Source organism: Cricetulus griseus, chromosome 2 (genome assembly GCF_003668045.3).
Source record: "Cricetulus griseus strain 17A/GY chromosome 2, alternate assembly CriGri-PICRH-1.0, whole genome shotgun sequence".
Taxonomy (NCBI): Eukaryota; Metazoa; Chordata; class Mammalia; order Rodentia; family Cricetidae; genus Cricetulus; species Cricetulus griseus.
In genome coordinates, this window is record NC_048595.1 from 398,676,945 (window position 1) to 398,704,916 (window position 27,972).

General features: G+C 47.1%; 1 protein-coding gene across 4 annotated transcripts; it reads left to right on the plus strand.

Annotated features, from left to right (window-relative positions):
- Positions 1 to 305: 305 nt before the first annotated feature.
- On the plus strand, positions 306 to 27,963 carry Espl1 (extra spindle pole bodies like 1, separase). 4 transcript variants are annotated; one of them, XM_027396684.2, is made up of 31 exons: positions 306 to 424; positions 793 to 882; positions 1,630 to 2,685; positions 2,841 to 2,945; positions 3,279 to 3,390; positions 7,794 to 7,930; positions 9,072 to 9,265; positions 10,078 to 10,317; positions 10,490 to 10,634; positions 10,754 to 10,892; positions 11,063 to 11,202; positions 14,317 to 14,451; positions 16,232 to 16,351; positions 17,349 to 17,520; positions 18,085 to 18,213; positions 18,343 to 18,499; positions 18,901 to 19,010; positions 20,422 to 21,410; positions 21,750 to 22,152; positions 22,329 to 22,490; positions 23,824 to 24,037; positions 24,130 to 24,320; positions 25,050 to 25,177; positions 25,305 to 25,427; positions 25,924 to 26,079; positions 26,169 to 26,339; positions 26,461 to 26,565; positions 26,721 to 26,836; positions 27,005 to 27,088; positions 27,238 to 27,402; positions 27,612 to 27,963. In XM_027396684.2, exons 2-31 carry the CDS (start codon positions 802 to 804, stop codon positions 27,817 to 27,819), a joined length of 6,387 nt encoding a protein of 2,128 aa, XP_027252485.1. In that variant the 5' UTR covers positions 306 to 424; positions 793 to 801; the 3' UTR covers positions 27,820 to 27,963. The 4 variants fall into 4 exon arrangements, with proteins under 4 accessions (XP_027252485.1, XP_027252489.1, XP_027252487.1 ...); XM_027396686.2 differs by having other exon boundaries at positions 341 to 424; positions 764 to 882; XM_027396685.2 differs by having other exon boundaries at positions 362 to 505.
- The last annotated feature ends 9 nt before the right edge of the window (positions 27,964 to 27,972 follow it).

Here is a 27,972-nt window from a genome sequence, read left to right on the forward strand (position 1 = left end):
AAGGAGTCTAAAATAAGAATATATCCGTCGAAGGGTACTACACATTTCCTCCCTAGTAATGCAAGCCATGAGGGTTACCTAGTATTTTAATTCTCTTGAAATTTAAAATCCTGACTGAGCATGAAGGTGGTAGGGGTTGGCCATCCCAAAAGCAAAGAGATCGTGTTTGACCCTATGAAGCACTCATCCCTGACTTGGGGGGGAGCACTTCGTGGGTGCCCTTCCGGTCCAGAGCGGAACCCTGCCCCGCCAGGTTTCACGTGACAAGCAGTGTGGCGGGTAAACTACAACTCCCAGAGCGCCACGCGGCCGGCCGGCCGGCGTTGCACCTTCTCACTGATTGGCCACTAGGGATATTTGAAAGGAGGAGCTGGCGCGGAAAACGAAGGCTATCTTTAGGATATTTGGGAGGCTCCGACTGGAGGTTAGTCCTAGACCTGTAAAGAACGGCGACTTTGGGTGAAGTAAGGCTCGAAGGGTCTCCTGCGAGCGTGTTCAGGCCGAGGTGAATGGCATTCCCATTCCTGACCTCGAGGGGAAACGGGGCGCCTCCCTTGCGGAGACCTCTGGGGTGGCGTGGTGGGGACAGGAGGACAGGGGGGCGGTCTGGAGGAAGAGATTGGACAAGTTAGTTTATAACGGGAGCCCAGCGTCTAGGCATAGGATTTTTGGCAGGATTCTTTTCCTGCTTCAGTCTCTTGAATACTGCTACAACCTTCCATCCCGTCTTTCCTCCGGTTATTCCCATTGCAAATCTTCGCAGCCTTCTACAATCCATTTCCTTCTCACTAGCCTTTTGCCATGAGGAACTTCAAAGGAGTCAACTTCGCGGCTCTGCTATGCAGCAAGAAGGACGTCCAGGAGCTGCTGTCTGACTTGAAGGTAGGAGAGCTTTCTGACTCAGGCACACCTAGTTTTCTGATTTGTCTTTTCTCCTTTTCTTTTTTTTTAAATTTTTTCCCCATACTGGGGATTGAGCCCAGGAGCAGGAAAGTACTTCACCACTGAGATATAACTATTTTCTTTTTCTCTCTTTCTTTCTTTCTTTCTTTTCTTTTCTTTTTTCTTTTTTTTTTTTTTCGAGACAGAGTTTCTCTGTAGCTTTGGAGCCTATCCTGGAACTAGCTCTTGTAGACCAGGCTTGTCCGAATTCACAGAGATCCGCCTGTCTCTGCCTCCCGACGGCTAGGATTAAAGGCGTGCACCACCAACGCCTGACAGATAACTATTTTCGATTTAGTTTTAGTTTTTTGAAACAGGGTCTCTACATAGCCCTGGCTGTCTTGGATCTCAGAGAGAGCCACCAGCTCTGCCTCCCAAGTGCTGGGATTAAAGGCATGTGCTGGAATGCCTGGATTGTTTTCAAATTTTTTAATTGTTATCAAATTAGTGTCTCACTAAATTGCCCCAGCTGGCCTTGAACACACTCAAGCCCAGGAAGGTCTTCAACTTTCCACCCTTTTTTGTTAAACACAGACCTGTGCCACCAAGTCTGATGTGTTTTGCCTGAACTTGGAGAGGTATGGGGGAGGGAGAGGAGTCCTTGTCTATGTGACCCTATTTCTAGTTCCTTTTCTTTCTCTACCTCCTTTTCTGTTCGTCCTGCTTATCATCTCTTTCTGTTCCTAGGAGTTCCTGTCCAGATCTCGAACTGATTTTCCCAGCAGCCGATCTGATGCTGAAAGAAGACAAACCTGTGACGCCATCCTGAGGGCTTGCAACCAGCAGTTAACTGCCAAGCTCAATTGCCCTGGGCATCTGAGGAGTCTGTTGGACCTGGCAGAGCTGGCCTGTGATGGCTATTTGTTGTCCACCCCACAGCGCCCTCCTCTCTATCTGGAACGAATTCTTTTCATCTTACTTCGGAATGGTTTGGCTCAGGGAAGCCCAGAGACTGTGCTGTGCCTTGCCCAGCCTCTCCATGCCTGTTTGGTACAGAGCTCTCGAGAGGCTGCCCCTCAGGACTATGAGGCCGTGGCTCGGGGCAGTTTCTCTCTGCTCTGGAAGGGAGCAGAAGCATTGTCAGAGCGGCGAGCTGCATTCTCAACTCGGCTGAAGGCCTTGAGCTTCTTAGTACTCTTGGAGGATGACAGTGTCCCCTGTGAGGTTCCTCACTTTGCTTCTCCGACAGCCTGTCGAGTGGTAGCTGCCCATCAGCTGTTTGATGCTAGTGGACATGGCCTAGATGAAACAGATGCTGACTTCCTGTATGACTTGCTTTCTAGGCATGTGATCAGCCTCTTAGTAGGTGAGGGTGGTCGCTCTTCTGGTCCTCTTTCTCCCCAGAGGGCCCTCTGCCTCTTGGAACTCACCTTGGAACACTGCCGTCGCCTCTGCTGGAGCCACCACTACCACAAGGCTACCCTCGCAGTGGCAAAGGCTCGTGATCACCTAGAGAACAGCTGTGTAGCTCCCAGCCTCCAGTTATGCCATTTGGGGGTTGAGCTGCTGGAAACTGCAGAAAAAAAAACAGGGGCAGTGGCCCAGCTTCTGATCAAGGCATCGGCTATTCTGAGCAACAGTCTGGAGGCACCATTGCCCCCACTTCGGGCATTGTATGACAGCTGCCAGTTCTTCCTTTCAGGCCTGGAGAGAGGCATCAAGAGGCACTGTGGACCTGATACCATATCGAAGCTCTTTGCTTTTGTTGGAGGGTACTGCTCCCTTGTCCGGCAGCTTCGAGACGTGAGTTAAGGACTAGAGGTTGGGTGGGGATGTGGTTCTGTGAAGAACTGGAAGTTCTGGGTCCTTGGTAAGCTGCTGTTTGAGCTGTGCCTGGTAAGCATCTTGTTGAGCTCACCGTCGCTGAGTTTCAGGCTAACTGCTCTTTCCTTCTTCAGGTCTGTGACGTTTCCTCCAAGCAGCAGCAGTCTTTGCTTCAGATGCTCTTCCAGGGTCTTCACCTCTTCACTGGGATGGTTTACGACTTTGCCCAAGGCTGTCAGGTACCATCTGGGAATCAAGAAATATGTTTGGTCTTAGGGTCTGAGGTTGCTTCTTAGAAGAGGTTTGGGGGCTGGGCGGTGGTGGTGCATGTCTTTAATCCTAGCACTCGGGAGGCAGAGGCAGGTGGATCTCTGTGAGTTCGAGGCCTGCCTGGTCTACATAGTGAGTTCCAGGTCAGGCTCCAAAGCTACAGAGAAACCCTATCTTGGAAAAAAAACAAAAACAAACAAAAAAGAGCTTTGGGGTTGCTTTGTTTGGGGCATAATGAAAGGTGGAAGACCCAGTGGACCTTGCATGACTCTTCTCACCCTTTAACCTTCTTGTCCCATTAGGCAGCTGAGCTGGCCCAGCTAGTGGACAGTTGCAGATCTACTGTTGTCTGGATGCTGGAGGCCTTAAAGGGCCTGTCGGGCAAAGAGCTGACTGACTACCTGGGGTTGACTGGTTAGTGCCTTGCTGCTCAGATACACAGTTTTGGGGGAGGGCTGTCACATGGTAGGCTGCCAAGTAGTACTTGCTGTGTATTTCTGACCAGTGAATGCCTTAGGTTTGAGAACTGTGTATAAGGATCAATCACTGTGGTTAATGCCAGGAGAGACATGGTGGGTCTTTTTATGACAGTGGATTCTGATTTTTGTCTTATATTTTGCAGTTTGATTTGGTGTTTGTTTTATAAAAACGTTTGTGCCTAATATGCAATATTACAGCCTTTATATTTGTTAGTTTTGTTTTTTTAACCAGTCACTCTATGTAGTCCAAATTGGGCTCAAACTCATAGCAGTACTCCTGGCTCAGCCTCCCAAAGTGCTGGGATTACAAGTTATATTTTAATTTTTTGCTTTTTGAGACAGTATCTCTACATAACTCTGGCTGTCCTGAAACTTACTATGTAGACCAGGCTGGCCTCGAACTCAGAGAGATCCACCTGCCTCTGCCTTCCAAGTTCTGGGCGTGCGCCACCAACTCCCAGTTTGGGTAACTTTTTACCAACATGAGTACATGTGTATATGTATATGTACCTAATGTGTATCTAGTGCCCATAGAGGTCAGAAGAGGATTCTGCAGTTACAGCCAGTTGTAAACTTCCATGTAGATGCTGGGATTCAGACTTGGGCCCTCTGTAAGAATAGCAGGTGCTCTTAAAACACTGAACCACCTCTCAAGACCCATAACTTAAACTTTTAAGAACCAAATAATGCTGGTATGGTGACACATGCCTTTAATCCCAGAACTGTGAGTTCAAAGCCAGCCTGGTCTACATGGAGAGATGTATACATAATAAGACCCTGTTTTTTTTTTTTTTTTTTTTTAGGCTGGGCGGTGGTGGTACATGCCTTTAATCCCAGCACTTGGGAGGCAGAGGCAGGGGGATCTCTGTAAATTGGAGAACAGCCTGGTCTACAGAGCAAGTTCCAGAACAACCTCCAAAGCATTACAGAGGAACCCTGTCTTGAAAAACCAAAACACAAATAAGACCTTGCTTTTTTTTTTTTTTTAAGATTTTATTTTTATTTATTATGTATACATGTATATAACACTCTGCTTCCATGTATATCTGCACACCAGAAGAGGGCACCAAATCTCATAACGGATGGTTGTGAGCCACCATGTGGTTGCTGGGAATTGAACTCAGGACCTCTGGAAGAGCAGTCAGTGCTCTTAACCTCTGAGCCATCTCTCCAGCCCCAAGACCTTGCTTTTTTAAGAAACAAAAAAGAACAAAATGAGGTAATGATCAGCCTGATCTACATAGCAAATCCCAAGCCAGTCAAGGCTAAATAATAAGACCCTGTCAATAAATAAATTCCAGGTAAAATAATCACATGCTTCAAAATTAAAATTGTTCAAAAGATTACATAGCGGTTCAAACATTGGGGAAGCTAAAACAGGAGGATCACAAGTTGAAGACAGTCTGGGCTATATGGTGAGTTGGAAGTGAAGGTCAACCTCTCAGAAGAAAGAAAGAAATAGACCGAGATGTAGCTCAGTGGCAGAGCATTTGTTTGAAATAAATGTATTAGGCCCTGGATTTAGTTTCTAGTGTAGGGGGGTCATATGGAGCCAGGCTGTGGTTGTGTAGGCCTTTAATCCAGCAAGCGGGAGGCAGAGACAGGTGGATCTCTGTGAGTTAAAAGCCAGCCTGGTTTATATAGCTAGCTCCAAGTTATCCAGGGCTTTTTCACAGAGGAAACCCTGTCTCAAAAACAAAAACAAAAACAAAAAAAGTCATATGGTATAAAAGGTCTCTATTCTCCTCTCAAGTTTCCCTTTGCAGAGGCAATTACTATCTTCTTCTTCTTTTTTTTTTTTTTTCTAATTTATTTATTTATTGAGACTGGGTTTTACTATGTTGACCAGGTTGGCCTCAAACTTAACAGAAATCCACCTGCCTCTGCCTCCTGAATGCTGGGATTAAGAATATGTACCACCACACCTGGCTACAGTGTATATTTTGAGAAATTGCATTAGGTTGAGAATGTAGAAGAGTGGTAGAACATTTGCCTAGCATGTGCAATACCCTCAGTTTAGCCTTAGGACTTCCCCCTCCCCTCCAACTCTATAAATACTTTACTGACATTTACTCACTCATTCAACAAAACTGCCAAGCAGCTGGCACCAGTGGTGCTCGCCTTTAATCCCATTACTCAGGAGGGAGAGGCAGGTGAATCTCTTGAGTTTGAGACTGGTCTGGTCTACAGAGTGTCTTCCAGGACTGTTTCACAGAGAAACTCTTTGGGGGGGGGGGGAAAAACTAACTAACAAAAACTACCAAGCAATATTAGATATATCCTTGTCCCTGGAACCATGCTCTTGTTTTGGGGGAAAAGGTAACTTAATAAATGAGTTATTAACATGTTAAAAAGTGAGAAGAGGTTGACTGGAGAAATGGTTCAGCAGTTAACAACCCTGACTGCTCTTGCAGGGGACCTGGGTTCAAATCCCAGCACCCATATGGCAGCTAACAAGCTAACAACCATCTGTACCTTCAGCTCCAAGGAATCTGACTCATTCTGCTGACCTCTGTGGGTACCTGGCATATATATGGTACACATGCAAGCAGGCAATGTGCTTTTTGTGCTTTTTCCAGACAGGGTATCTCTGTGTAGCTTTGGAATCTGTCCTGGAACTTGCTCTGTAAATCAGGCTGGCCTTGAACTCACAAAGACCTGCCTGCCTCTGCCTCCTGAGTCTGGGAATTAAAGGTGTAAACCATCACTGCCCAGCTTCAAATTTAGAATTTTTTGTTTTTTGTTTTTTGTTTTGTTTTTCAAGACAGGGTTTCTCTGTGGCGTTGGAGGCTGTCCTGGAACTCTCTCTGTAGACCAGGCTGGCCTCAAGCTCTGAAATCTGACTGTTTTTGCTGCTGGCTTCAAAACAAAATCTTAAAAAAATATATATATATATTTTTTAAGCAGTCAGAGCTGGGCATGGTGACTCACCCCTGTTGTCTTAGCTTTAGTTGAGAGAGAATTGCCATGAATGCAGTGTCAACCTGTGCTACAGAGTGAGATCCTGTCTCAGAAACCAAGAGTTGGTACCAGAGAGATACCTCATCCAGTAAAGGCATTTTCGGCCAAGGCTGATGACCTGAGTTAGATCCCTGGAATGCACATGATAGAAAGTGAATCAATTCCTTCAGGTTGTCACGCAGCCTTCACACAGCTCTGTGGGATATGAGCACATATACACAAAATACAGGGTTAAAGGAAGTGGTGAAAACGGGAGACAAGTAGTAGGATAGGAATAGAAAGGGAAGCTGGTGAGACGACTCAGTGGTTGAGAGCATTGTCTGGGCCATGCAGTGGTGATCTCTGAGTTTGAGGCCAGCCTGGTGTACAGTGTGAATTCTAGGACAGCCAGAGTTAGTTGAGTATTTACTTTCTTAAAAAAAAAAAAAACAAACAAAAAGCTAGACTGGTGGCCCACATCTTTAATCCCAGTATTCGGGAGGCAGAGGGTGGCAGATTGCTACACAGAGAAACCCTGTCTGGAAAAACCAAAAACAAAACAAAAAAATCTCTTTTTTTTTTTTTTAAGATTTATTTTATGTATGAGTGCTCTATCTGCATCTATGCCTTTATGCCAGAAGAGGCTTCAGATCCCACTATAGATGGTTGGGAGCCACGATGTGGTTGCTGAGAATTGAACTCAGGACCTCTGGAAGAGCAGCCAGTGCTCTTAACCTCTGAGCCATCTCTCCAGCCTGTCTTTTTATGAAAGAGAGAGAGAGAGAGAGAGAGAGAGAGAGAGAAAGAGAAAGAGAGAGAGAGAAAGAAAGAGAAAGAGAGAAAGAGAAAGAGAAAGAAAGAGAGAGAGAGAAAGAGAAAGAAAGAAAGAGAAAGAGAAATAAAGAAAAAGTCCAGGAAGGGGACAGAGTACAAGTACCATTTTGAATTAGGTGTTTAGGGTCTGCCTGGTGGGTGTGCGACTTGAACAAAGACTTGGAAGGTGTTAGCTATAATGCTGCCTAGGAAAGAACATCCCTGGCACAGCAAATAACCAGTTCCAAAATGTTGAAGGCTGAAGAGGGAATGATGTTCAAGGAATACAAAGGAAGGGGTTGTGGCTTTAGTGGCATGAGGGAAGGAGGAGGTGGCAAGATAGGTCAAGGTTCAGCTCTCCCTAGGAAGTGATGAGGGGCTGCTGGTGTGAATCTTCTCACAGGGGTGGTGGGCAGCAGCTGATGTGGAGCCCAAGGAGAGACTTGTCCTCCCTTGTGTTCCCTGATGGTCTGATTTGATAGTGCTCTCATCCAGAAGCTGATGAGCTGACTCCAGGATGAGCCTCTCAGCCAGACAGGGACATGGAGCCACTGTGACGGTCAGTTGTCCCTTCTCTCCCTGCAGCCTCTTACAGCAGCAACTTGGCCTACAGCTTCTTCACTCACAGGCTCTATAAGGAGGCCTGTGCCATCTCGGAGCCAGTCTGTCAGCACTTGGGCTTGGCAAAGTCAGGCATTTGTTCTGAGCTGCCTCCTGAGAAGGTAGGAGGCAGGAGGAGGTCATGCTGGTGGGGGCCTTGAGTAATGGGAAAGAGCCAGCCTGCAGCTCTGCAGGACAGTGGGGTGGGTACCAGTGTGCAGGGAGCGTTTCCCTAACCCCAACCCCTGCTTGTACTGTTACCCCCCCACACTTCCTGTCCTCCCTCCTTCCTCCTTTGTTTTTGTTTGTTTGTTTGTGTTTTGTTTTGTTTTGATACAGGGTCTCATTGTGTAGCTTCAGCTGCTTTGAAATTTGCTATGTAGACCAGGTGGGCCTCAAACTCAGAAGAGCCCCACACCTGCCTCCACCTCGCAAGTGCTGGGATTAAAGGCGTGTGCAGCCACACCTGGCAATCTTTTTCTTTGAAATGGCTGATTTTCACTTTGGACTTCTTCCTAGGCCAGTTCCAATCCTAGCTTCACACGAGAATCACCTGAGTGAACTTCAGAGACTTTCTCTTCTAATACTTGCCTCAATTTAATTACATTCGATTTTTGCCCTAGAGCTCAGACATCTACATATTTTATTTTAAAAGTGTGTGGGTGTCCTATCCCCGTCCCATCCGTTGTGTCTTCCCCCAACCTCCCTTAAGCAAAAAAGAGTTGAAAGGATGGGTTGGCTGGATTGGCAAGTGACGTGGGTAGTCCAGGGCCTTGAGTTATATCTCAAGTGAGGGGTGAGCATCTGAAGGATACAAGTGGAGCCATGACATGAGGTTGGCATTTGAATTGCTTTCCTGCCACTGTGGCAAACAGTGCAGGGCATGAGCCTTGGTAGTAGGGCTACTATGGTAGCCTGGGCAGGAAGGAAAGAAGAGGATGGTGCAAGAAATCAAGGCTTAATCTGAGTTTAACCAGCCAGGGAGGAAGAAGGAAGCTCTAAGAGTAAGAGTGGCCCTGCATTTCTGTCAGGACCAGACAGTGCCCTGTGCTGAGGAAAGGTCCCAGGATGTGGGGCAGGTCTTTAACTTTGTGGATATTTATCATAAGGGGCCCCTGACGCGGAGACGGCCTGGATGCTTAGTTGTCGGGGTGTGTAGAGATGCAGGAGGACTGCCTGCTGTCCTTCCTTTTGTTGAATGTGTGCTCTGTTGTGCGTACACTCATTGGCTCCATGCTCCAACTCTAACCTGTCTCTTGTCAGCTGCATAGGTGCTTCCGACTGCATGTGGAGAGTTTGAAGAAACTGGGTAAACAGGCCCAGGGCTGCGAGATGGTGACCTTATGGCTGGCAGCTCTGCAACCTTACAGCTTTGAACACATGGCTGAGCCAGTCACTTTCTGGGTTCGGGTCAAAATGGATGCAGCCAAGGCAGGAGACAAGGAGCTACAGCTGAAGTGAGTTGAAGAGGAGGACAGTTATATCTGCCCATGGATTGGCCATATCTCTCTGTATAGTACTGGAACTTGCTATGTGGGCCAGGCTGGCCTTGAACTCACAAAGATCCTTCAGCTTCTACCTTCCTAGTGCTGGGATTAAAGGCGTGTGCCACCATGACCAGCCTCCTCCTTTTGAGAAAGGCAATGATTCATTCATGCATCAGTTACACTTTGAGTGCATGCCAGCCATTAGGTATAGAGGGCATAGGGGTAAGAAGCAATGTTCTTGTTTGGTTTGGTTTGGTTTATGCTCTACTTGGAGAAATACAACAGTGCACATTGCATGTATATTTCATGAAGACAAACTATGACCTGTTTAAAGAGGGATGAACTTTAGGTGGGTTACTTAGGCAAGTCTTTTTTAGAGAAGTGATGTCTGTAAGCCCTGAAGATGTAGAATCCATCTTCAAATGCCTTGGGATAGAGAACTCACAGAATAGAAAAACAATGGGATGGAAACAAGCTTGGGAATGGGAAGTGGCTTGAGAAAGTTAGCATGGAGGATGGAGATAGGATGGGGCTTGACATGCCCAATGAGGCAGTCTAGGTGGGCAGAAGCCAGGCCACACAGGGTTTTACAAATCCTGGGTACAGGTTTGGATGTGATCCCTCAAGCAGCCCCCTACAATAGAGGAGCTGTGTAACCTGATTAAGAGTTTTAAAGGCACAACTGAAAGAAGTACCGTAAGTGCCAACTTAAGGCTGAGGCTCCATAGCAAGGATGCAAAGACTCTTCAAGGTGTTGACCGAGGTGCTGATCTGCCCTTCAGGACTTTGCGAGACAGCTTAAGTTGCTGGGACCCAGAAACACAGGTCCTGCTGCTGAGGGAGGAGCTGCGGGCCTACAAGGCGGTGCGGGCTGACACTGGTCAGGAACGCTTCAATGTCATCTGTGATCTGCTGGAGCTTAGCCCTGAAGAGACAGCAGCTGGAGCCTGGGCACGAGCTACCCACCTGGTAGAACTGGCTCAGGTGCTGTGCTACCACAACTTTGCCCAGCAGACCGACTGGTGAGAAGGGATGACTAGGGAAGCTGCTTTTGCTCCTTGCCCCTAATATTACTGTTCTGGGGTTTGGTTTCCTGCTCTGTTCTTGAAAACTCCCTTCATTTTATGATCATTGGAACTGAAATGTGTCCAGCTGTCTGTAGTGGGCCCCACTTAAGTGCATCTGTCTTTACAGCTCTGCCTTGGATGCTATCCAGGAAGCCCTTCAGCTTCTGGAGTCTGTGAGGCCTAAGGCACAGGAGCAGGATTGCCTTCTGGACGATAAAGCACAGGCCTTGTTATGGCTCTACATCTGTAACTTGGAGGCCAAAATGCAGGAAGTGAGTGCAACTGAGCCTGTGCTACTGGACATGGACCAATAGTTTTTGTCCTGGACTGCTCCTATTGAGCTGGTACCAGTGCTAGTTTTTTTTATCAGTCTCTCTTCTCTCTCAACCAGGGTATTGAGCGGGATCGCAGAGCCCAGGCCCCTACTAACATGGAGGAATTTGAAGTCAATGACCTAAACTATGAAGATAAACTCCAGGAAGATCGTTTTCTGTACAGTAACATTGCTTTCAACCTGGCTGCTGATGCGGGTGAGGGCAGTAAACATAGTGTGGATGACAGATACCACGAGTGTGAAAGAGGCTGGGCTTGTGCTGGGGATGTGGGAGAGTGAGGAGGTGGCTGCCACAAAGGCCAGAGAAAGCCAAGTTCTTTCCAGATGGCCAAGTAGAGAAAGTGGTCACCTTCTTCTGATTTGCAGCTGAGTCCAAATGCCTGGACCAAGCCCTGACCCTGTGGAAGGAAGTGCTTACAAAGGAGCCTGCTCCAGTTGTGCGGTGTCTCCAGCAGACGGCAGCTTCCCTGCAAATCCTCGCAGCCCTCTATCAATTGGTGGCAAAGGTAATGGGACAACTGATGGAGGCTGTGCCACAGGGTTAAACCAGAAACTGAGCTCCTTCACCTTTGACCTGCTGAGAAGCCACACAACCTAAATGTTAAAGAGAATAGGCTCTGCTAGGTGTGGTGCCCCACACTTCCTATGCTCGCGCTTTGGAGGATGAAGCAGGAGGATTGAGTTACAGACCAGCTTGCATTACAAGGGCAAGCTGGGTGGTGGCGCACGCCTTTGATCCCAGCACTTGGGAGGCAGAGGCAGGCGGATCTCTGAGTTTGAGGCCAGCCTGGTGGACAAGAGCTAGTTCCAGGACTGGCTCCAAAGATACACAGAGAAACCCTCTCTCGAACAAAGAAATAAAAAACAAGGGTAAAGTCAGTGGGTGAGTATTTGTCCAGCAATACAAAGTCCTAGGTACGATCCCCAGTGCCCCAAAAAGGTTTGGAAACAATAATTTCACCTTTGAGTATTGTTAACAATCAGCACATAATGCATGGAAAATATTTTGTGTAAATGGAAAACTCAAACATTAGCTTTAAGAATTACTACATTTGGAGCTGGAGAGATGGCTCAGCGGTTAAGGGCACTGGCTGTCCTTCCAGAGGATCTGGGTTCAATTCCCAACACCCACATGACAGCTTACAACCATCTGAAACTCCAGATCCAGATGATCTGATGCCCTCTTATGGCCTCTGGGCACTGTAGGAACATGGTGTACATTTATGCAAACAGAAACTCATAGTTTTTTTAAAAACATCTTAGAGAGAGGGGGGATCTGTTGTCTGTTCTGTTTGAATTATCTCCGTAGTGTAGGCAGGTGTTGAACTTCCTGTCCCTTTCTGCCTCAGCTTCCCAAGTAGCTGGGCCATTAGATCCTGCTTCCTCCCACTTAAGAAAAAATTATGTGCATGAATGTTTTCCCTGTCTGTGTGTGTATGTGCACCACATGCATGCCCAGTGCCTGTAAAGGTTGGAAGAGGGGTCAGATCCCCTAGAACTGAATTACAGATGGCTGTGAGCAGCCACGAGGGTGCTGCCAATCAAATCCTAGGCCTCTGTAAGAGCAGTCAGTACTCTTAACCACTGAACCATCTCCCCAGCCCCATTTTTTTATGTTTGAGAGCAGATCGCATTGTGGAGGCTAGAGAGATGGCTCAGAGGTTGAGAGCACTGGCCGTTCATTCAGAGGACCCACTCCCCACATGGCAGCTCATACCTGTCTATAAATCCAGTGCCTCTCTGGCTCCTTCACACAGACATGCATGTAAGCAAAACACCAATGCACATAAAATAAAAAAATTACTTAGAGAGAGAGAGAGAGAGAGAGAGAGAGAGAGAGAGAGAGAGATCTCATTGTGGAACCTAGGCCAGGGTTAAACTTGCAATCTCCCTGCTTCTACCTCTGGGTTTTAGGCCTATGTGACCATATGAGGCCCAGTTTTACACACTTTGAAAACTATTCAAAGTGTGTGGATGTGAGTGTGGCAGTCAGGGAGTCACGTCTCTCCTTCCATGTGGGTCCTGCTATCTAATTTAGGTTATCAAGCTTGGTGACAGGAGCCTTTATCTGCTGAGCTATCTCACCAGCCTGCCAACTTTATTTTTATGTATAAAAGGGGCTTCACAGATTGATACTCTTCCTTGGACTCATCCCAAATTCACAACCAGAAAAAGGAAAGCCAAGTGGGTGTGGTGGCGTACCCTTACAACCCCAGCTACTTGGGAAGCTCAGACAAGAATCCCAAGCTTTAATCCAGCCTTAAGATTGTAATGACGTTCTGTTTCCAAAATTAAGAAAAGGCTGCGGAAGTAGCTAGGTAGCTTGTTGAGTATGTTCAGGGTCTGGTTTAAACCCTAGTTACCACCAAAAAATAAAATATGGTTTTAAAATTCACACACTTTGTTATTGTGAACTTTCAGGGCATATTTCCAGCACAAGAAGGTCAAAATGCTAGCTCAGACCTAGGTTTGAGTCTTGGCTCTACCACATGAACACTTACAGGAACCTAATCTTTCTGAATCTTAGTTTCCTGCTCTATACAATTGAGATTAGAATTACTATGCAAATTAAATGGGCATGGAAACCTGGCACAGTGCCTGTTATACAGTAAGCACCCATTTACCAGTGGTGATTGGCATCTAGGCTTTTTAATTTAATTTTTGTGTTGCTGGGGATCACGTCCAGGAATTTTGCATTCTAGGCAAACAGTCTAGTAATTGAACTACATTTCCTATTTACTTAGTTTTTATTTTTCTATTTATTTACTTATTTTGGAGGCGGGGTCTCACTGTGACAGTCTTGCTTGCCTAGAACTCCCAGTCTAGATCAAGCTGAGATTAAGGGTGTCATCACCATTATTATTTTTTAATTTTTTTTTAAAAAATAGGGTCTGTCTATATAGTCCAGACTGGCCTCTGACTCACAACTATGGTCTTATCTTAGCTTCTTCAGTGCTGGGATTGTAAGTATAGCCACTTTGCCCTGTCACTATGGCTGTGCTTTGAAACAGCAGGGGCTGTGGTCTTAGCATAGGGGAGGTAGAGGCTGGATAGGAGTTCAGAGCTGGTCTCTCTCTCTCTCTCTGTCTCTCTGTCTCTCTGTCTCTCTGTCTCTCTCTCTGTCTCTCTCTCTCTCTCTCTCTCTCTCTCTCTTTCTTTTTTCCAAGACAGGGTTTCTCTTTGTGAGGCCCTGGCTATCTTGGAACTCACTCTGTAGATCAGGCTGGCCTCATCAGAGATATGCCTCAGCCTCATGAGTCCTGAGATTAAAGGTGTGCACCCACCCACCCCACCTGCATCCCCAGGCCAGTTTGGATAACATAGCCAAGTTTGAGGCCAGTCTGGGTCACATGAGACCCTGTTCCAAAATAGACAGAGAAAGGGGAGGTTGTTAGGGTAGTTTACAGATCTCCTGAGCAGGTTGATAGATTCTGAATGTGTATGAACACCCTGAGGTCTAACATTTCAGAGGCCTGGGGATGGTGTGCTGTGTGTGTGTGTGTGTGTGTGTGTGTGTGTGTGTGTGTGTGTGTGTGTGTGTGTGTGTGTGTGTGTGTGTGTGTGTGTGAGTGATAGGCTCTCACAGGAGCAGGGTTAACATGCTGCTTTGGGATAACCAGCCCCTGCAGGCTCTGGAGACTCTCCTGCTCCTTCAGACTGTATCTAAGAGACTACAGGACCACTCAAAGGCAGTCAGCACCTCCTGTCAGCTTACCCAGCAACTCTTGAGCCTTGGCTGTCCCAGCTATGCCCAGGTAAGTGCTGGCTTATTGAGTCTGGGGCTCCAGGGGGCAGGTGGCTTTTAAAGGTTCATCTCTCCTTGAGTAGATGGGGTAGTAAAGAGGCAACTTTCTACCCAACCTTTGGCTGCAGCACATTAGAGCATGGGAACTAGAGGCTTCTCTCCTGCCTATTACAAGAGCTGTCACTTAGGTCTGAAGATCTGGCCTGTTTCCCACCCATTTCTCTTGACTTAGTTGATGCAACTGTCGTACTTCTAATTGGCTTTCAGTTTCTCCACCCACCCCATCTACCTTTTTTCTTTTCTTTTTTTCCCTGAGACAAGGTTTCCCTGTGTAGCTTTGGCTGTCCTGGAACTCTGCCTCTGCTGGAATCAAAGGCATGTACCCCCTCCCCCACTTCCTACCCCCCCTTTTTTTCTTGGCAGTTGCTCATGGTTGAACCCAGGGCCTGAGGCACATTAGATAAGTGCTTTGTTGCCACTACACTAAAACCCAGTTTTGTTTAGGTTTTTTTTTTCCCGTTTTGATTTCATCTTCTAGTTTCTGCCAGTTGGCACAGATCTGATCATCTCTTTCCCTCCTAAAAGACTCTCATGGCTTCTCATAACTCAAATGATACTATCCTGACTTTATAACACAACTTTTTTTTAAAAAAATCACTTTTTCATTTTCTTTATATTTTATGTATGAGTGCTCTGCATGTATACCTGCATCCCAGAAAAGGGCATTAGATTGTATTACAGATGGTTGTGAGCCACCGTGTGGGTGCTGGGAATTGAACTCAGAACCTCTGGAAGAGCAGCCAGTGCTCTTATCTGATGACCCATCTCTTCAGCCTCCTTTCTTTTTTTCATTCTTTTTTTTTTCTTCTGAGACAGCTTCCCTGTATAGCTTTGAAGCCTGTCCTGGAACTTGCTCTTGTAGATCTGGCTGGTCTCCAACTCACAGAGATCTGCCTGCTTCTGTATCCCAAAAGCTGATATTAAAGGCGTGTGCCACCACTACTGGCTTCTTTTTTCATTCTTTTTTTTTTTTTTTTTTTAAGGATTTTATTTGTCTGCCTGCACTCCAGCAGAGGGTACCAGATCTCATTCAAGGTGGTTGTGAGCCACCATGTGGTTGTCAGGAATTGCACTCAGGACCTCTGAAAGAACAGTCAGTGCTCTTAACTGCTGAGCCATCTCTCCGGACCCTTCTTTTTTCATTCTTTTTTTTTTTTTTTTTTTTTTAAAGATTTTATTTATTTATTATGTATACAGTCTTGTGCCTGCATGCCAGCAGAGGGCACCAGATCTCATTCAAGGTGGTTGTGAGCCACCATGTGGTTGCTGGGAATTGAACTCAGGACCTCTGGAAGAACAGTCAGTGCTCTTAACCGCTGAGCCATCTCTCCAGCCCTCTTTTTTCATTCTTAAAGGCAGAGATTTGAACTTCAGACCCTGAGGGGCATCATAAGCTTATGTAACTTTTCTGTCTTTTTGTTTTACCCAGGTGACTGAGGGGGGTGTTTCTCTATTGCTCTTTAGGCAGCCGTGTGTGTGTGTGTGTGTGTGTGTGTGTGTGTGTGTGTGTGTGTGTGTGTGTGTGTGTGTGTGTGTGAGAGAGAGAGAGAGAGAGAGAGAGAGAGAGAGCGAACTGAAAGTGTTCTAAGGCTCAAATGCATAGCTTTATGTAGATTGTAATATTTGAGATAATACAATATTCAATGCCTTGCTTGCAACTGCTTTACTCCATTTTAATCTGAAGAGCCTATAACTAGCATTCCGCTGGCATCCTCTGTCTTATTGTTTAGTTATACCTGGAAGAGGCAGAATCAAGCCTGAAGAGTCTGGACCAGACTACTGACATATACCAGCTCCTTTCCCTGACCTGTGCTCTGTTTCGAAGTCAACTCTGCTGGGCTTACCAGAAGGTAATTTCCACTGCCCACGTTATTTACAGACAGAAATTCAGTAGAACCCAGAGCTTGCCTGTATAACTAGTGTGATAAACCAGCTTGCTCTAGGGATCCACTGCCTTTCCTTTCTAATGCTAGACTCATGAATGTGTTGCTGTGGCTGTCTAGTATTTCCATGGGTTCTGGCGCTCTGAACTTTGGTCTTCAAGCTTGATGTTTGCATGGCAGAGTCTTTGTCTAAGAGCCATCTCCCCAGCCCCTTTTTTGTTCTTTTGTTTTGTGGTGCTGTGGATTGACAGGGACTTCTGCATGCTATACTAGTGCTGTCACTGAAATTCTCTTCTTACTTTCCTAATTCTCAAAGGCCCTGGACCTTGTGAAATTTTTGGGAATTTCATGTTATTTTTCTGGCCTCTGAGATTTTCTTGCAGCTAGGCAGAATGTTCAGGACCCTGAAAAGCAGTCAGATTTCCTCACTGTAGTAGACATTAATTTCTTTCTTTGCCTGTTTCTGCAGTGGAAAGATACATAAAGGGCTTTAGGAACTGGGGAAGACAGCCTGGTATGGTAATCATCCCTGCAGTCCCAACACTCTGAGGCTGGGGAAGGAACTAGAATTTGAAGTCAGCCTGGCCTTGCCTAGCAAGACTTTCTCAAAAAGAGGAAACAGTGGTTTGGGTGTGAGGAAGCACTGGAGCTCTGATCTAGAAAAATCTAGTAGGTGCCAAAACATCTCAGTTTTTCTCCAAATTAGCTGTGTCTTGATCATTTCTTGTTCTGATCAAGCTCTGGTTTTTCTTTTCTTTCTTTTTTTTTGTGGGGGGGGAAGTGTTGTTTTTTATTGTTTTGTTGTTGTTTAGAGACAGGGTTTCTCTGTGTTGCCCTGGCTTTATAGGCCAGGCTGGTCTTGAACTCAGAGATTTGTCTGCCTCTGCCTGCCCAAGTGCTAAGATTAAAGGTGTGTGCCACCACCCAGCTATATGTGACTCTTCTGGCTTTTTGTCTCTCCCAGGTGCCGGAGGGTGTTTCTCTATTGCTTTCTGTCCTTCGGGATCCTGCCCTCCAGAAGACATCCAAGGCTTGGTACTTGCTACGTGTCCAGGCCATGCAAATCCTGGCTTTCTACCTTAGCCTCTCATCGAACATTCTCTCAAGTGCCCTGCGTGAGCAGCTCTGGGATCAAGGTGAAAGAGGGAGCTCTTAGACAATGGTGGTGGTTTGTCTGTTGTCTGCTCTTTACAGCGGTTTGCCCATGCTGTCCAGCATGTGAAGCAGCCTATCTAAACAGCTTGTGGTAGCAAATGGGTTTCTCTTCACCTGCTGCATCTAATCACTTAACCAGTAGCTGCTTGGAATATTAAACTAAAAGGAATTCTAAGACACCCCTCAGGGGACCTCAGGGAAGGAGTTCTGTGATTGATTAGCTCTGTATGCCTAAGGTGCAGAAGTAAAAGAATGTCTTATGCTTGGGGTTTTTTTTCCTTAGTTAATCAATCAGTCAGTTAATTGATTAATTAATTTTTTGGTTTGTTACACAGACAGGGCTTCTCTGTATAACAGCTCTGGCTGTCCTGAAACTCGATTTGTAGACCAGGCTAGCCTCAGACTCACAGAGGTCCTCCGGTCTGTGCCTCCCAAGTGCTGGAATTAAAGGCATATACTACCACCACCCGGCTTGTGTTTGCTATCCTAGTTGAAGGTGTTACACATGCTGCTGCAATCATCTTTTTCCACCTCACTCACTACAGGCTGGCAGACCCCTGAGACAGCACTCATAGATGCCCACAAGCTCCTCCGAAGCATCGTCATCCTGCTTATGGGTGGTGATGTGCTCTCAGTTCAGAAAGCAGCAGTGGAGTCACCCTTTCTAGATTACGGTGAGTGAAGGAACAGGAGAGCAGGACCCTGGGCGATTGGGCACACTAGATAAGACGGGTTGGCTGCTTTGTCTCCAGAGTAGCTGGCTGTGGCCTGTGATGAAGTCTTGTCTCTTTCATTCACTACAGGTGAAAATCTAGTGCAAAAGTGGCAGGTTCTCACAGAGGTGCTGAGCTGCTCAGAGAAACTGGTTGGCCGCCTGGGCCGTCTGGGGAATGTGAGTGAAGCCAAGGCCTTTTGCTTGGAAGCACTGAAACTTACAACCAAGCTGCAGATACCTCACCAGTAAGTGAGAGGACTCTAGCTCCTGCCATGTGCTTTTGACTGTGTGTATTCCCCAATGATTGCAGAAGTTCCGCATTTATCTAGAGAGAGAAGGCATCCTGCGGCTAAGTAGGAAATTCCTAGTTAATCCGGGTTAGAAGCTAGTAGGACTGATAAGTCTGTACAGGACACCCCAAATACTGCCTTTCGATAAGTTCCTATACCCATGGGAGCTTGGTGAGGAATGTAGTTGGGAAATGTACCTGAAGGGCGATTTGGAGTGAGACTGTACAGAGGGTTCCCTCAGAGAGGCCGTAAGTCAGCTTGAGGACTCAGGCAAAGATGGTGAGGGCTGGGCTAGGGAAAGAACGAGAGAGTCTCTAGGCAAACAGCCTTCTGTTAACTGGTTCTCTTCTCACAAGGTGTGCCCTGTTCCTTGTACTGAAGGGTGAGCTGGAGCTGGCCCGAGGTGACATTGACCTCTGTCAGTCAGACTTGCAGCAGGTTCTGTTCCTGCTTGAGTCTTCCACAGGTGAGCTGCCAGGTCCCTCCCAGGCTTGGTGGGGAGGATCCGTATTGCAACATGTCCTTATATGTAAAGGTTTGGCTACATTCTGAATCAGACAGGTCTCTGGTACCAAGTGACATTGAATTCAGGCAGAACATTAGTGTCCCTCTTGCAGAGAGAATCTGCACAAGCTCAACTCTCTCTGGCTGCTTTTCAGTACTGCTGAATGCCTTTGGCTTATTTTATTTGTTTAGCTGTTTGTTTGTTTGAAGAGCGGGTCTTCCTGTGTGGTCCTGGCTGTCCTGAACTCACTATGTAAGTTGAGCAAATCAGGCTGGCTTTAAACTCAGGAGGTGCAGGAGGTATGCTTGTTTCCTCAGTACCAAGACTAAAGGTGTGTGCTAGTACACCCTGCTACATTTTAGCGGGTTTTTTGTTTTGTTTTGTTTTGTTTTTTTTTTTGGTTTTTGAGACATGGTTTCTCTGTATTGCTTTGGAGGCTGTCCTGGAACTTGCTCTGTAGACCAGGCTGGCCTTGAACTCACAGAGATCCACCTGCCTCTGCCTCCGGGTGCTGAGATTAAAGGTATGCACCACCAACCGCCAGGCTTAATTTCTAATTTTTAAGACTTTATTATTATTATTAGTGGTGGTGGGGCTTTGTGCTATGGCAGACTTGTGGAGGTCAGAGGACAACTTTTTAGGGTCAGTTTTCTCCATCTACTTTTAAATGGGTTCCGCTCAGCTTCTCGGGTTTTTTTTTGTTTGTTTGTTTGTTTTGTTTGTTTTTTGTTTGTTTGTTTTGTTTTTAATGGACTATGTTGGTGGAACATACCTTTAATTCCACCACTCTGGAGGCAGATCTCTGAGTTCCAGGCTAGCCAAGGCCATGTAATGTGACCCTGTCTCAAAAACCAAACAAAATAATTATTTTAGGGCTGACAATATGGCTCAGTGGATAAAAATGTTTTACATCAAGGCTGACAGTTTGAATTCAATCCCTGAGACCCACATAGTGGGATGAAAAATGATTCCTAAAAGTTGTCCTCAGATCTCGACATGCATGTGTGCCATGTTCATGTCCACACACATTAACTGAAAATAAGAAACAACTATTTGGGCACTGGAGATTAAAGGTGTGTGCCACAACGCCAGCTTTTCTAATGTTATCTGTTTTATCTCTGCACCTCCCCTCTCAGGTGAGAACACAGAGCTTTGAGTTACAGGAGTGGGGTGTAGAGTGGACTGTTGAGTCCTTGTTGAGTGAAAAGAAATACTAGGATTTTTTTCTGTAAAAGAATTGCCCTGGTTTTTTGTGTGTTACACAAACGTTCTGAGTAATCTGTAAGTAAATGGCATGTACATTAGGTTGAACCTTGTAGACTTCTGGAGACCGTTTCTCAGTTTTGTAATTTTTGATCTTCTCTCTCCCTAGAGTTTGGTGGGGTGACCCAGCACCCGGACTCTGTGAAGAAGGTCCATATGCAGAAAAGGAAGCAGCAGGCTCAAGTCCCCTGTTCTCCACAGCTACCAGAGGAGGAACCTTTCCTAAGAGGCCCTGCCCTGGAGCTGGTGGCCACTGTGCTCAAGGAACCTGGCCCTGTCCAACCCTCTACAAATTCCTCCCCCGTCCTGAAAACCAAGCCCCCGCTCAATCCTGGCTTCCTGTCCCACTCACCCACCTGTGACTGCTTGCTGTGCGCCAGCCCTGTCCTTTCGGCAGTCTGTCTACGCTGGGTGTTGGTCACTGCAGGCTCAAAGCTGGCCATGGGGCATAAAGCCCAGGGTCTGGATCTACTGCAAGCTGTGCTGAAGGGATGTCCTGCAACTGCAAAGCGCTTCACACAAAATCTTCAAGCTTCATTGAACCACAGAACACCCCCCTCTTCTGTCCCAAGCCTCTTTGATGAGCTCATTGCTCAAGTGTACACACATTTGGCAATGGAGTGCCTGAACCAGACATCTGAAAAGAACTTGGGAAAGGTCCTGGCATCAGGGCTGAAGTTTGTGGCAACACGGATACAATACTTGGAGTTCTGGCGAGCCAACCTACTCTTGATTCAGGCTCTTGCAAAGCTGGCCAGCTTCAGCTGCTATACTTCTCAACTTTTTGCAAGCACCTGGGGCTGGCAGCCACCATTGGTAAAAAGTCCCACAGTCTTGGAGCCCACTAAGAATCGGAGACAAAAATGCTCTGGACAAGGGCGCCGGCAGATAGCCTCTGCTCCCCCACTCCTCCATAATATGTCTCAGAAAGGTCTGGAAGAGGATGGGACACCCTGTACCCCTAAGCCCTCAGGACGGGCTAGGCAGGCTGGCCCTCGTATCCCTTTTACCATATTTGAAGAAGTCCACTCTACAAAGAGCAAGCCTGAGGTTCCCTTGGCCCCCAGGGTACGTAGGAGGGTCCAGACTCGCCTCAAGGTAAGTTGGAATTGTGGTTAGGTGATAGTGACATGAAGATGGGTGTCCATAGAGCATGGTCCTTGTAGAGTAGCTCCCCATAGCCAAGTGGAGTGTTGTCTGTCTGCCCTGACCATGCATCTTCATTAGCTCTGTTCCTTACCTTGTCATCCTTCCTCTCTCTATTCCTTTTTCTCCTCCTTCCAAACTGAGTTACCATGCATGGTGTTTGAGAGTGGCAAGTACAATGAGGGAGGTCATCAGAGAGAGACCTGTTGATGCCTCCATAGTGCCACCTGCTGTTGGAAGGTATTGTTGAGAGTCTCTTGGCCCTTATCTCGTCCTTTCCTTCTATGGAAGGTGAACTTCAGTGATGACAGTGACCTGGAAGACCTTGTCTCAACTGAAGCACAACTTGTAGAGGAACCTAAGAGAAGAGGGACTGCTTCCCGGGGCCGGGGCCGGGGCCAGGGCCGGGGCCGGGGCCGGGGCCAAACTAGGAAGAGTCCAAGCTTGAAGACAGATGCAATAGCTGCTGTGAGTAGTGACCCTGGACACACCAGTCTCAGTGGTAGAGGTCATCGGACCAAGAAGGTGGCATCAAGACATTGTGAAGAAGAGAATTCTAAGACAGCCTTCTGTGTCCGGGCCAGTCTGGGACCTGAGATCATGAGAACTATTCCTGAAGAGGAGCTAATGGACAACCAGCTGGAAATGAGCTTTGAAGTTCTCAGGGGTTCCGATGGGGAAGACTCAGCCTCAGGTAGGGCTGCAAGGATAGGAAGCAGAGGCATGTGTTGTATTGTATGTGTTGGGTGTCCCTGGGACCCCAGGAGGGAAAGAAAGCCCTTTGCTATCTTTGGGAATATATTATAGAAGGGGAAGGAAGGGGCTAGGGCAGGAGGAGAGAGCATCTGAAAAGTTATGTTCTCTCCTTAGCTGAGAAGGCATCAGCTGCAAGCCCTCACCTACCCATAGGAGAATGTGAAGTGTTGAGACGGGACTCCTGCAAGGCAGAACTTCCTATCCTGTACCCTGACAAGGAGGCCAGTAGTGACCCTAGTCCTTGGCTCCCGCCTCTCTCAGCCCCTGTACCCATTGGTGAGTATACTGACCACCGAGGCTGGGTTACCTGGGGAGGGTTGAGCCCGCAGGTCTCTTGGTATCTGTCCTTTTTGGAAGACAAACTTTGAAAGAATTTTTCTTGAGACATTGTCTATATAGCCCAGTCTGGCTTTTAGGATTACAGATATGCACCATCATATTCAGCTTTGTGTGAATGAGAGAGGGAGAGAGTTAGTTTTCATGTATGTGTAGGTACACTTGTGTCATGTCACCCGTGTGTGTGTTCATGCATGTGTGTTTGTGTGTGGAGGACAAAGTTGACATCTAATGTCTTCCTTAGTGGAGTCCCCTTGTCTCTGCCTCCTCAGCACTGGGATTACAGGTGCATGCCACTGTGTCTGGCCGGCTCTTTAAATGGTTACTCAGTATCCAAACAAATCCCTTCATTCTTGCACAAGAGACCCTTTTAACAACTGAACCATCTCCCTTTTTCCCCCCAGTTTTTCCCCAGACAGAGTCTCACTGTGTACACCTGGAATGCCCTCTGTAGACCAGGTTGTCTTCAGACTCAGCAGAGATCTGCTTGCCTTGCTTCCCAAGTACTGGGATTTAGAGGCTCAGCTTTTTTTTTTTTTTCCAAATTTTATTTTTTGAGACAAAGTTTCATGTATACTATGCTGGCCTGTCTTCTTCTTCTTCTTCTTCTTCTTCTTCTTCTTCTTCTTCTTCTTCTTCTTCTTCTTCTTCTTCTTCTTCTTTTTGGTTTTCCGAGACAGGGTTTCTCTGTGGCTTTGGAGGCTGTCCTAGAACTAGCTCTTGTAGACCAGGCTGGTCTCAAACTCACAGAGATCCGCCTGCCTCTGCCTCCCAAGTGCTGGGATTAAAGGCGTGCGCCACTACCGCCCAGCAGGCCTGCATTTTTCTATGTAGTCAAGGATGACTCCTGCTTGATGCTCTTGTCTACCTACCAAATGCTAGGAGTACAATCATACACCAGCATACCACCATACCAGGTTTTTTTTTTTTTTTAAATCTCTCTCATTGTGGTCCCAGCTGGCCTAGAACTTGGGAATACTGAGCCTCGGTTTCTAAAGTTCTGGAATTACAGGCTATACAGTTCTACATCTTCCCAGTCTGGGCTCCAACTTCCTGGGTCCAGCAGTCTCTGAGCCTGGTTGAATACTGCATTTTGTGCAAGAGACTTAATATCTCCGAACTTTTGTTTCCTTCATTGTAAAATGGGGCTTTAGGGAGGGTAGGGTAGAGTGATGCCTGTTAGGAGTATTTCAACCCTCTTGGCACATTCCCTTGCTCTTACTATGGCAAGTGAGATAGAAATACCTTAAAAGGTACAATTAATTGTTTCTAGATCTTTCTACCTTGGATTCCATCTCGGACTCACTGAGCATTGCTTTCCATGGTGTCAGCCACTGCCCTCCAAGTGGGCTCTATGCCCATCTCTGCCGCTTCTTGGCTTTGTGTCTGGGCCACCGGGATCCCTATGCCACTGCATTCCTTGTTGCTGAGTCTGTCTCCATCACTTGTCGTCACCAGCTGCTCACCCATCTGCACCGACAGCTTAGGTGAGTACTGTTGAGGGTATACTGGGCAAACTGCCCGGTAAGTGTCCTAACTTGTGTGGAGATGGACTCATTCCTGTTTGTGTTGCCTATAGCAAGGCCCAGAAGCACCAAGGGTCACCTGAACTAGCAGAGCATCTACAAGGGCTGAACCTGAAGGAGAGGCCTAGAGATGTCCCCCTGGCCCGCATCCAGCGCCTCTTTTCCTTCAGGGCTTTGGGATCTGGCAACTTCCCCCAGGCAGAGAAGAACAGTTTCCAGGAGCACCTGGCTCTGATCCCCAGTGGTATGGTGTCTGCTTTTGGCTGGGTCTCCTGTCCTCTTACACAGCTAGTTGAACTCAGTAAATGAGCTTAAGTGCTTAAGTGATTGGTTAGTTTACCTAGAACTTGCTCCTTATATCTTATCTTCTTATTCCTTCCCTCTAAGACAGGGCCTTAACTATGTAACCCAGGCCTCAAGCTTAAAATCCTCCTTCCTCAGCCTTCTGGGTACTGAGATTTTTAGGCATGTACCACCAAATCATGCCCTGTGATTCATATATTAACTTTTTTTTTTTTTTCTTACACCAGATATACTCTGAAATTGACAATTTTTCTTCAGGTGTGTGTTGAGGTGTCTGGAGTCTTCTGACATTAAAATGAAACATGCTAAGCCAGGCAATAGTGGCACACACCTTTTATCCCAGCACCGGGGAAGCAGAGGCAGGTGGATCTCTTGAGTTTGAGGATAGTCAGGACTACACAGAGAAACTCTGTCTCAAAAAAAAAAAAAAAAAAAAAAAATGCTAACATGATATGAGCACTTACTCTGAATGCAGCCTTTGTTAATTGCTGTGAGGGGTACAAAGAAGTACCAGCTGCCTGTTGCCAGGAGCTGTAGGAGCAAGAGAGCTCACCTTGAACTCCATTGACAAAGGAAGACTTCTGGGAGTTGTCTTGAGGGACTCTGTAGGAGGCAGGTCTGCAAGTGCCTCCTGAGTTTATTGATTCTGAGTGTGTCTTGTGTGTATTAGGAGTGATTGTCTGTGTGTTGGCCCTGGCTACCCTCCAGCCTGGAACCTTGAGTAATACTCTCCTACTGACCCGACTGGAAAAGGACAACCCTCCAGTTACTGTGAAGATTCCCACTGCCCAAAGCAAGGTAGAGTTCCTGTACCAAGGACTAGATTTTGCCCTTCATGGACCTTGATGCCTAAACTCTGTCCCTATGGGATGGGAAGGTGACAGTCACTAGGTAAGCAAATCTCATAACTCCTCATCTCCCATAGTTCCCACTAAGCTCCGTGCTGAAAGAGTTTGATGCCATCCAGAAGGACCAGAAAGAAAACAGCAGCTGCACTGAGAAACGAGCATGGTGGACAGGGAGGCTGGCACTAGATCAAAGGATGGAGGTGTGTGCTCCCAGGGCAGGGCAGGGCGGGCGTGGAAGGCACAGAGCGGAGGGGGAAGGATCTTGACAGGGTTTCTCTGTTCGCCTTGGCTTCCTGGAACTCACTCTGTAGACCAGCCTGGCCTCAAACTCACAGAGATCATGAGTGCTGGAATTAAAGGTGTGCACCATCACCACCACCACCTACCTATGTTTTTAATTTTTGAGTGTCTCAGAAAATGAAAAGACAAAGACTTTTTTTTTAAAGATTTTATTTATTTATTATATATACAACATTCTGCTTCCATGTATATCTGCACACCAGAAGAGGGGGAGCCAGATCACATAACGGATAGTTGTGAGCCATCATGTGGTTGTTGGGAATTGAACTCAGGACCTCTGGAAGAGCAGTCAGTGCTCTTAACCTCTGAGCCATGTCTCCAGCCCCAAGACATAGACTTTTTAAGACTGATAGAAATTCCTCATTTCTAAATATGTTTCCTATCTAACTGCCCTAGGAACTCATCACCTCCTTAGAGGAGCATGTCCTGGGCTGCTGGCGGGGGCTGCTACTGCCATCTAGTGCAGACCCTGGCCCTGCCCAGGAGGCCTCCCACTTACAAGAGTTGCTGCAGGAATGTGGCTGGGAATATCCTGATTCCACTCTCCTAAAAGTGAGTTCAAAAAATGGAAGGGGAAGCTGTGGTGATGGTTTTCTACCAGCCAGGGTCACCCATACCCACTAACCATTATTTTCCTGTAGGTCATTCTTAGTGGTGCTAGAACCCTCACCAGCCAGGATGTTCAGGCCTTGGCATATGGGCTGTGCCCATCCCAGCCAGAGCGTGCCCGAGTGCTCTTGAGCGAGGCTGTAGGACGGGTGCAGGGCCAGGTGGCTCCTCGAAGTCAGCATCTTGTGTTGGTCCTAGACAAGGTAAAGAGCTGAGGCACTGAGCAGTATCCAGAGGGTAGTGAGCATGAGCTCATCTCTGGGCCCTTCAGACATTTGTATTTATGTGGCTGGGGAGAGTAACCTTGAAGTGTTTTTTCCCTAGGACCTGCAGAAGCTGCCATGGGAAAGCATGTCCAGCCTGCGAGCACTGCCTGTCACCCGGCTGCCCTCCTTCCACTTCCTCCTCAGCTATTCCATCACTAAAGAGGTGGGAAAACGGGGCATAGGGCCTGGGGATTCTGGAGCCATGGGAAGATAGGAGTAGCTGAACAATGGGTCAGTTTTGGAATGGAACTATTAGTATGCTGGGAGCTGGGCCTCCTGGACAGACCAAGACCCTAATTGACAGTGCTTTCCCCTCAGGCTGGGGCCTCATCAGTTCTGAACCAAGGTGTGGATCCACGGAATACCTTCTATGTCCTAAACCCTCACAATAACCTGTCAAGCACAGAGGAGAGATTTCGAGCCAGTTTCAGCAGGTCTGGAAATGAGGGCAAAAAGGGGGGGGGTAGAGACATCACACAGGGGCAATATATGTGCTCTTGCTCTAGAATCAGTTATTGCATCTCATTTCTGTCTCCTGTTCCCCTTTTCCCTCTTTGCTACATGGTGTCTGCCACATACTGACTTCTGTCTGTTCCTTGCAGTGAAGCTGGCTGGAAAGGAGTGATTGGGGAAGTGCCAAGCCTTGAGCAGGTGCAGGCTGCCTTGACAGAGCGTGACTTATATATGTGAGCGTTTGGGTCAGGGAAGTAGGGTGAGGTGCATTCTAGAGGACAGTATCACTATGGGTTGATTTGACATTGTAGAGTCTCTGGAAACCGGTAGGGGCCTAGGAATGATGACTCAATAATTATTTATGTCCCTTCCTCTGCCTTAGCTATGCAGGGCATGGAGCTGGTGCCCGATTCCTTGATGGGCAGGCTGTCATGCGGCTGAGCTGCAGGGCAGTGGCCCTGCTGTTTGGCTGTAGCAGTGCAGCCCTCGCTGTGCATGGAAACCTGGAGGGAGCTGGTATCGTGCTCAAGTACATCATGGCTGGCTGGTAAGGCCAAGGAATGAGACCCACTGTAGGGTATTAAAACTCTTGTCCCTATCCCCAGGTTTCTCCTGTCTCCTGTCTAGGGCCCTCCTAGAACTATAAGCCAAGGGAGCTCCTCATTGCTCGAAGCCTCTTTACATATCTATCACCAATAATGTTTTCCAATATTTCTGTTACATAGCCCTTACTTTGTATTTCTTTTTTCTTCGCAGCCCCTTGTTTCTAGGTAATCTCTGGGATGTGACTGACCGTGACATTGACCGTTATACAGAAGCTTTGCTGCAGGGCTGGCTAGGAGCAGGCCCAGGGGCCCCCCTTCTCTACTATGTCAGCCAGGCCCGCCAGGCTCCTCGACTCAAGTATCTTATTGGTGCTGCACCTGTAGCCTATGGCCTACCTGTCTCTCTACAAACACCCTGAAGCTGTTGTATTTATGGTAGAAGCTATGTGTCTACCTACCAACTTAGTTTTAACTATTTAGAATTTTTAAAGTGATTTTCCCTGGTGTTTTGTATGAAATGTTTCCTTTTAATGTGACCTTAATAAAAGATATACCAAGCCTCATTTCAAGAG

What these genes read in the sequence shown, in the direction of transcription:
- Espl1 (XM_027396684.2), top strand. Translation starts at nt 802, where the DNA reads ATGAGGAACTTCAAAGGAGTCAACTTCGCGGCTCTGCTATGCAGCAAG. An exon ending in TGAGCAGCTCTGGGATCAAG is followed by an intron (nt 17,521 to 18,084) that starts GTGAAAGAGGGA and finishes CACTCACTACAG; the next exon opens with GCTGGCAGACCCCTGAGACA. An exon ending in ACAGAGCGTGACTTATATAT is followed by an intron (nt 27,089 to 27,237) that starts GTGAGCGTTTGG and finishes CCTCTGCCTTAG; the next exon opens with CTATGCAGGGCATGGAGCTG.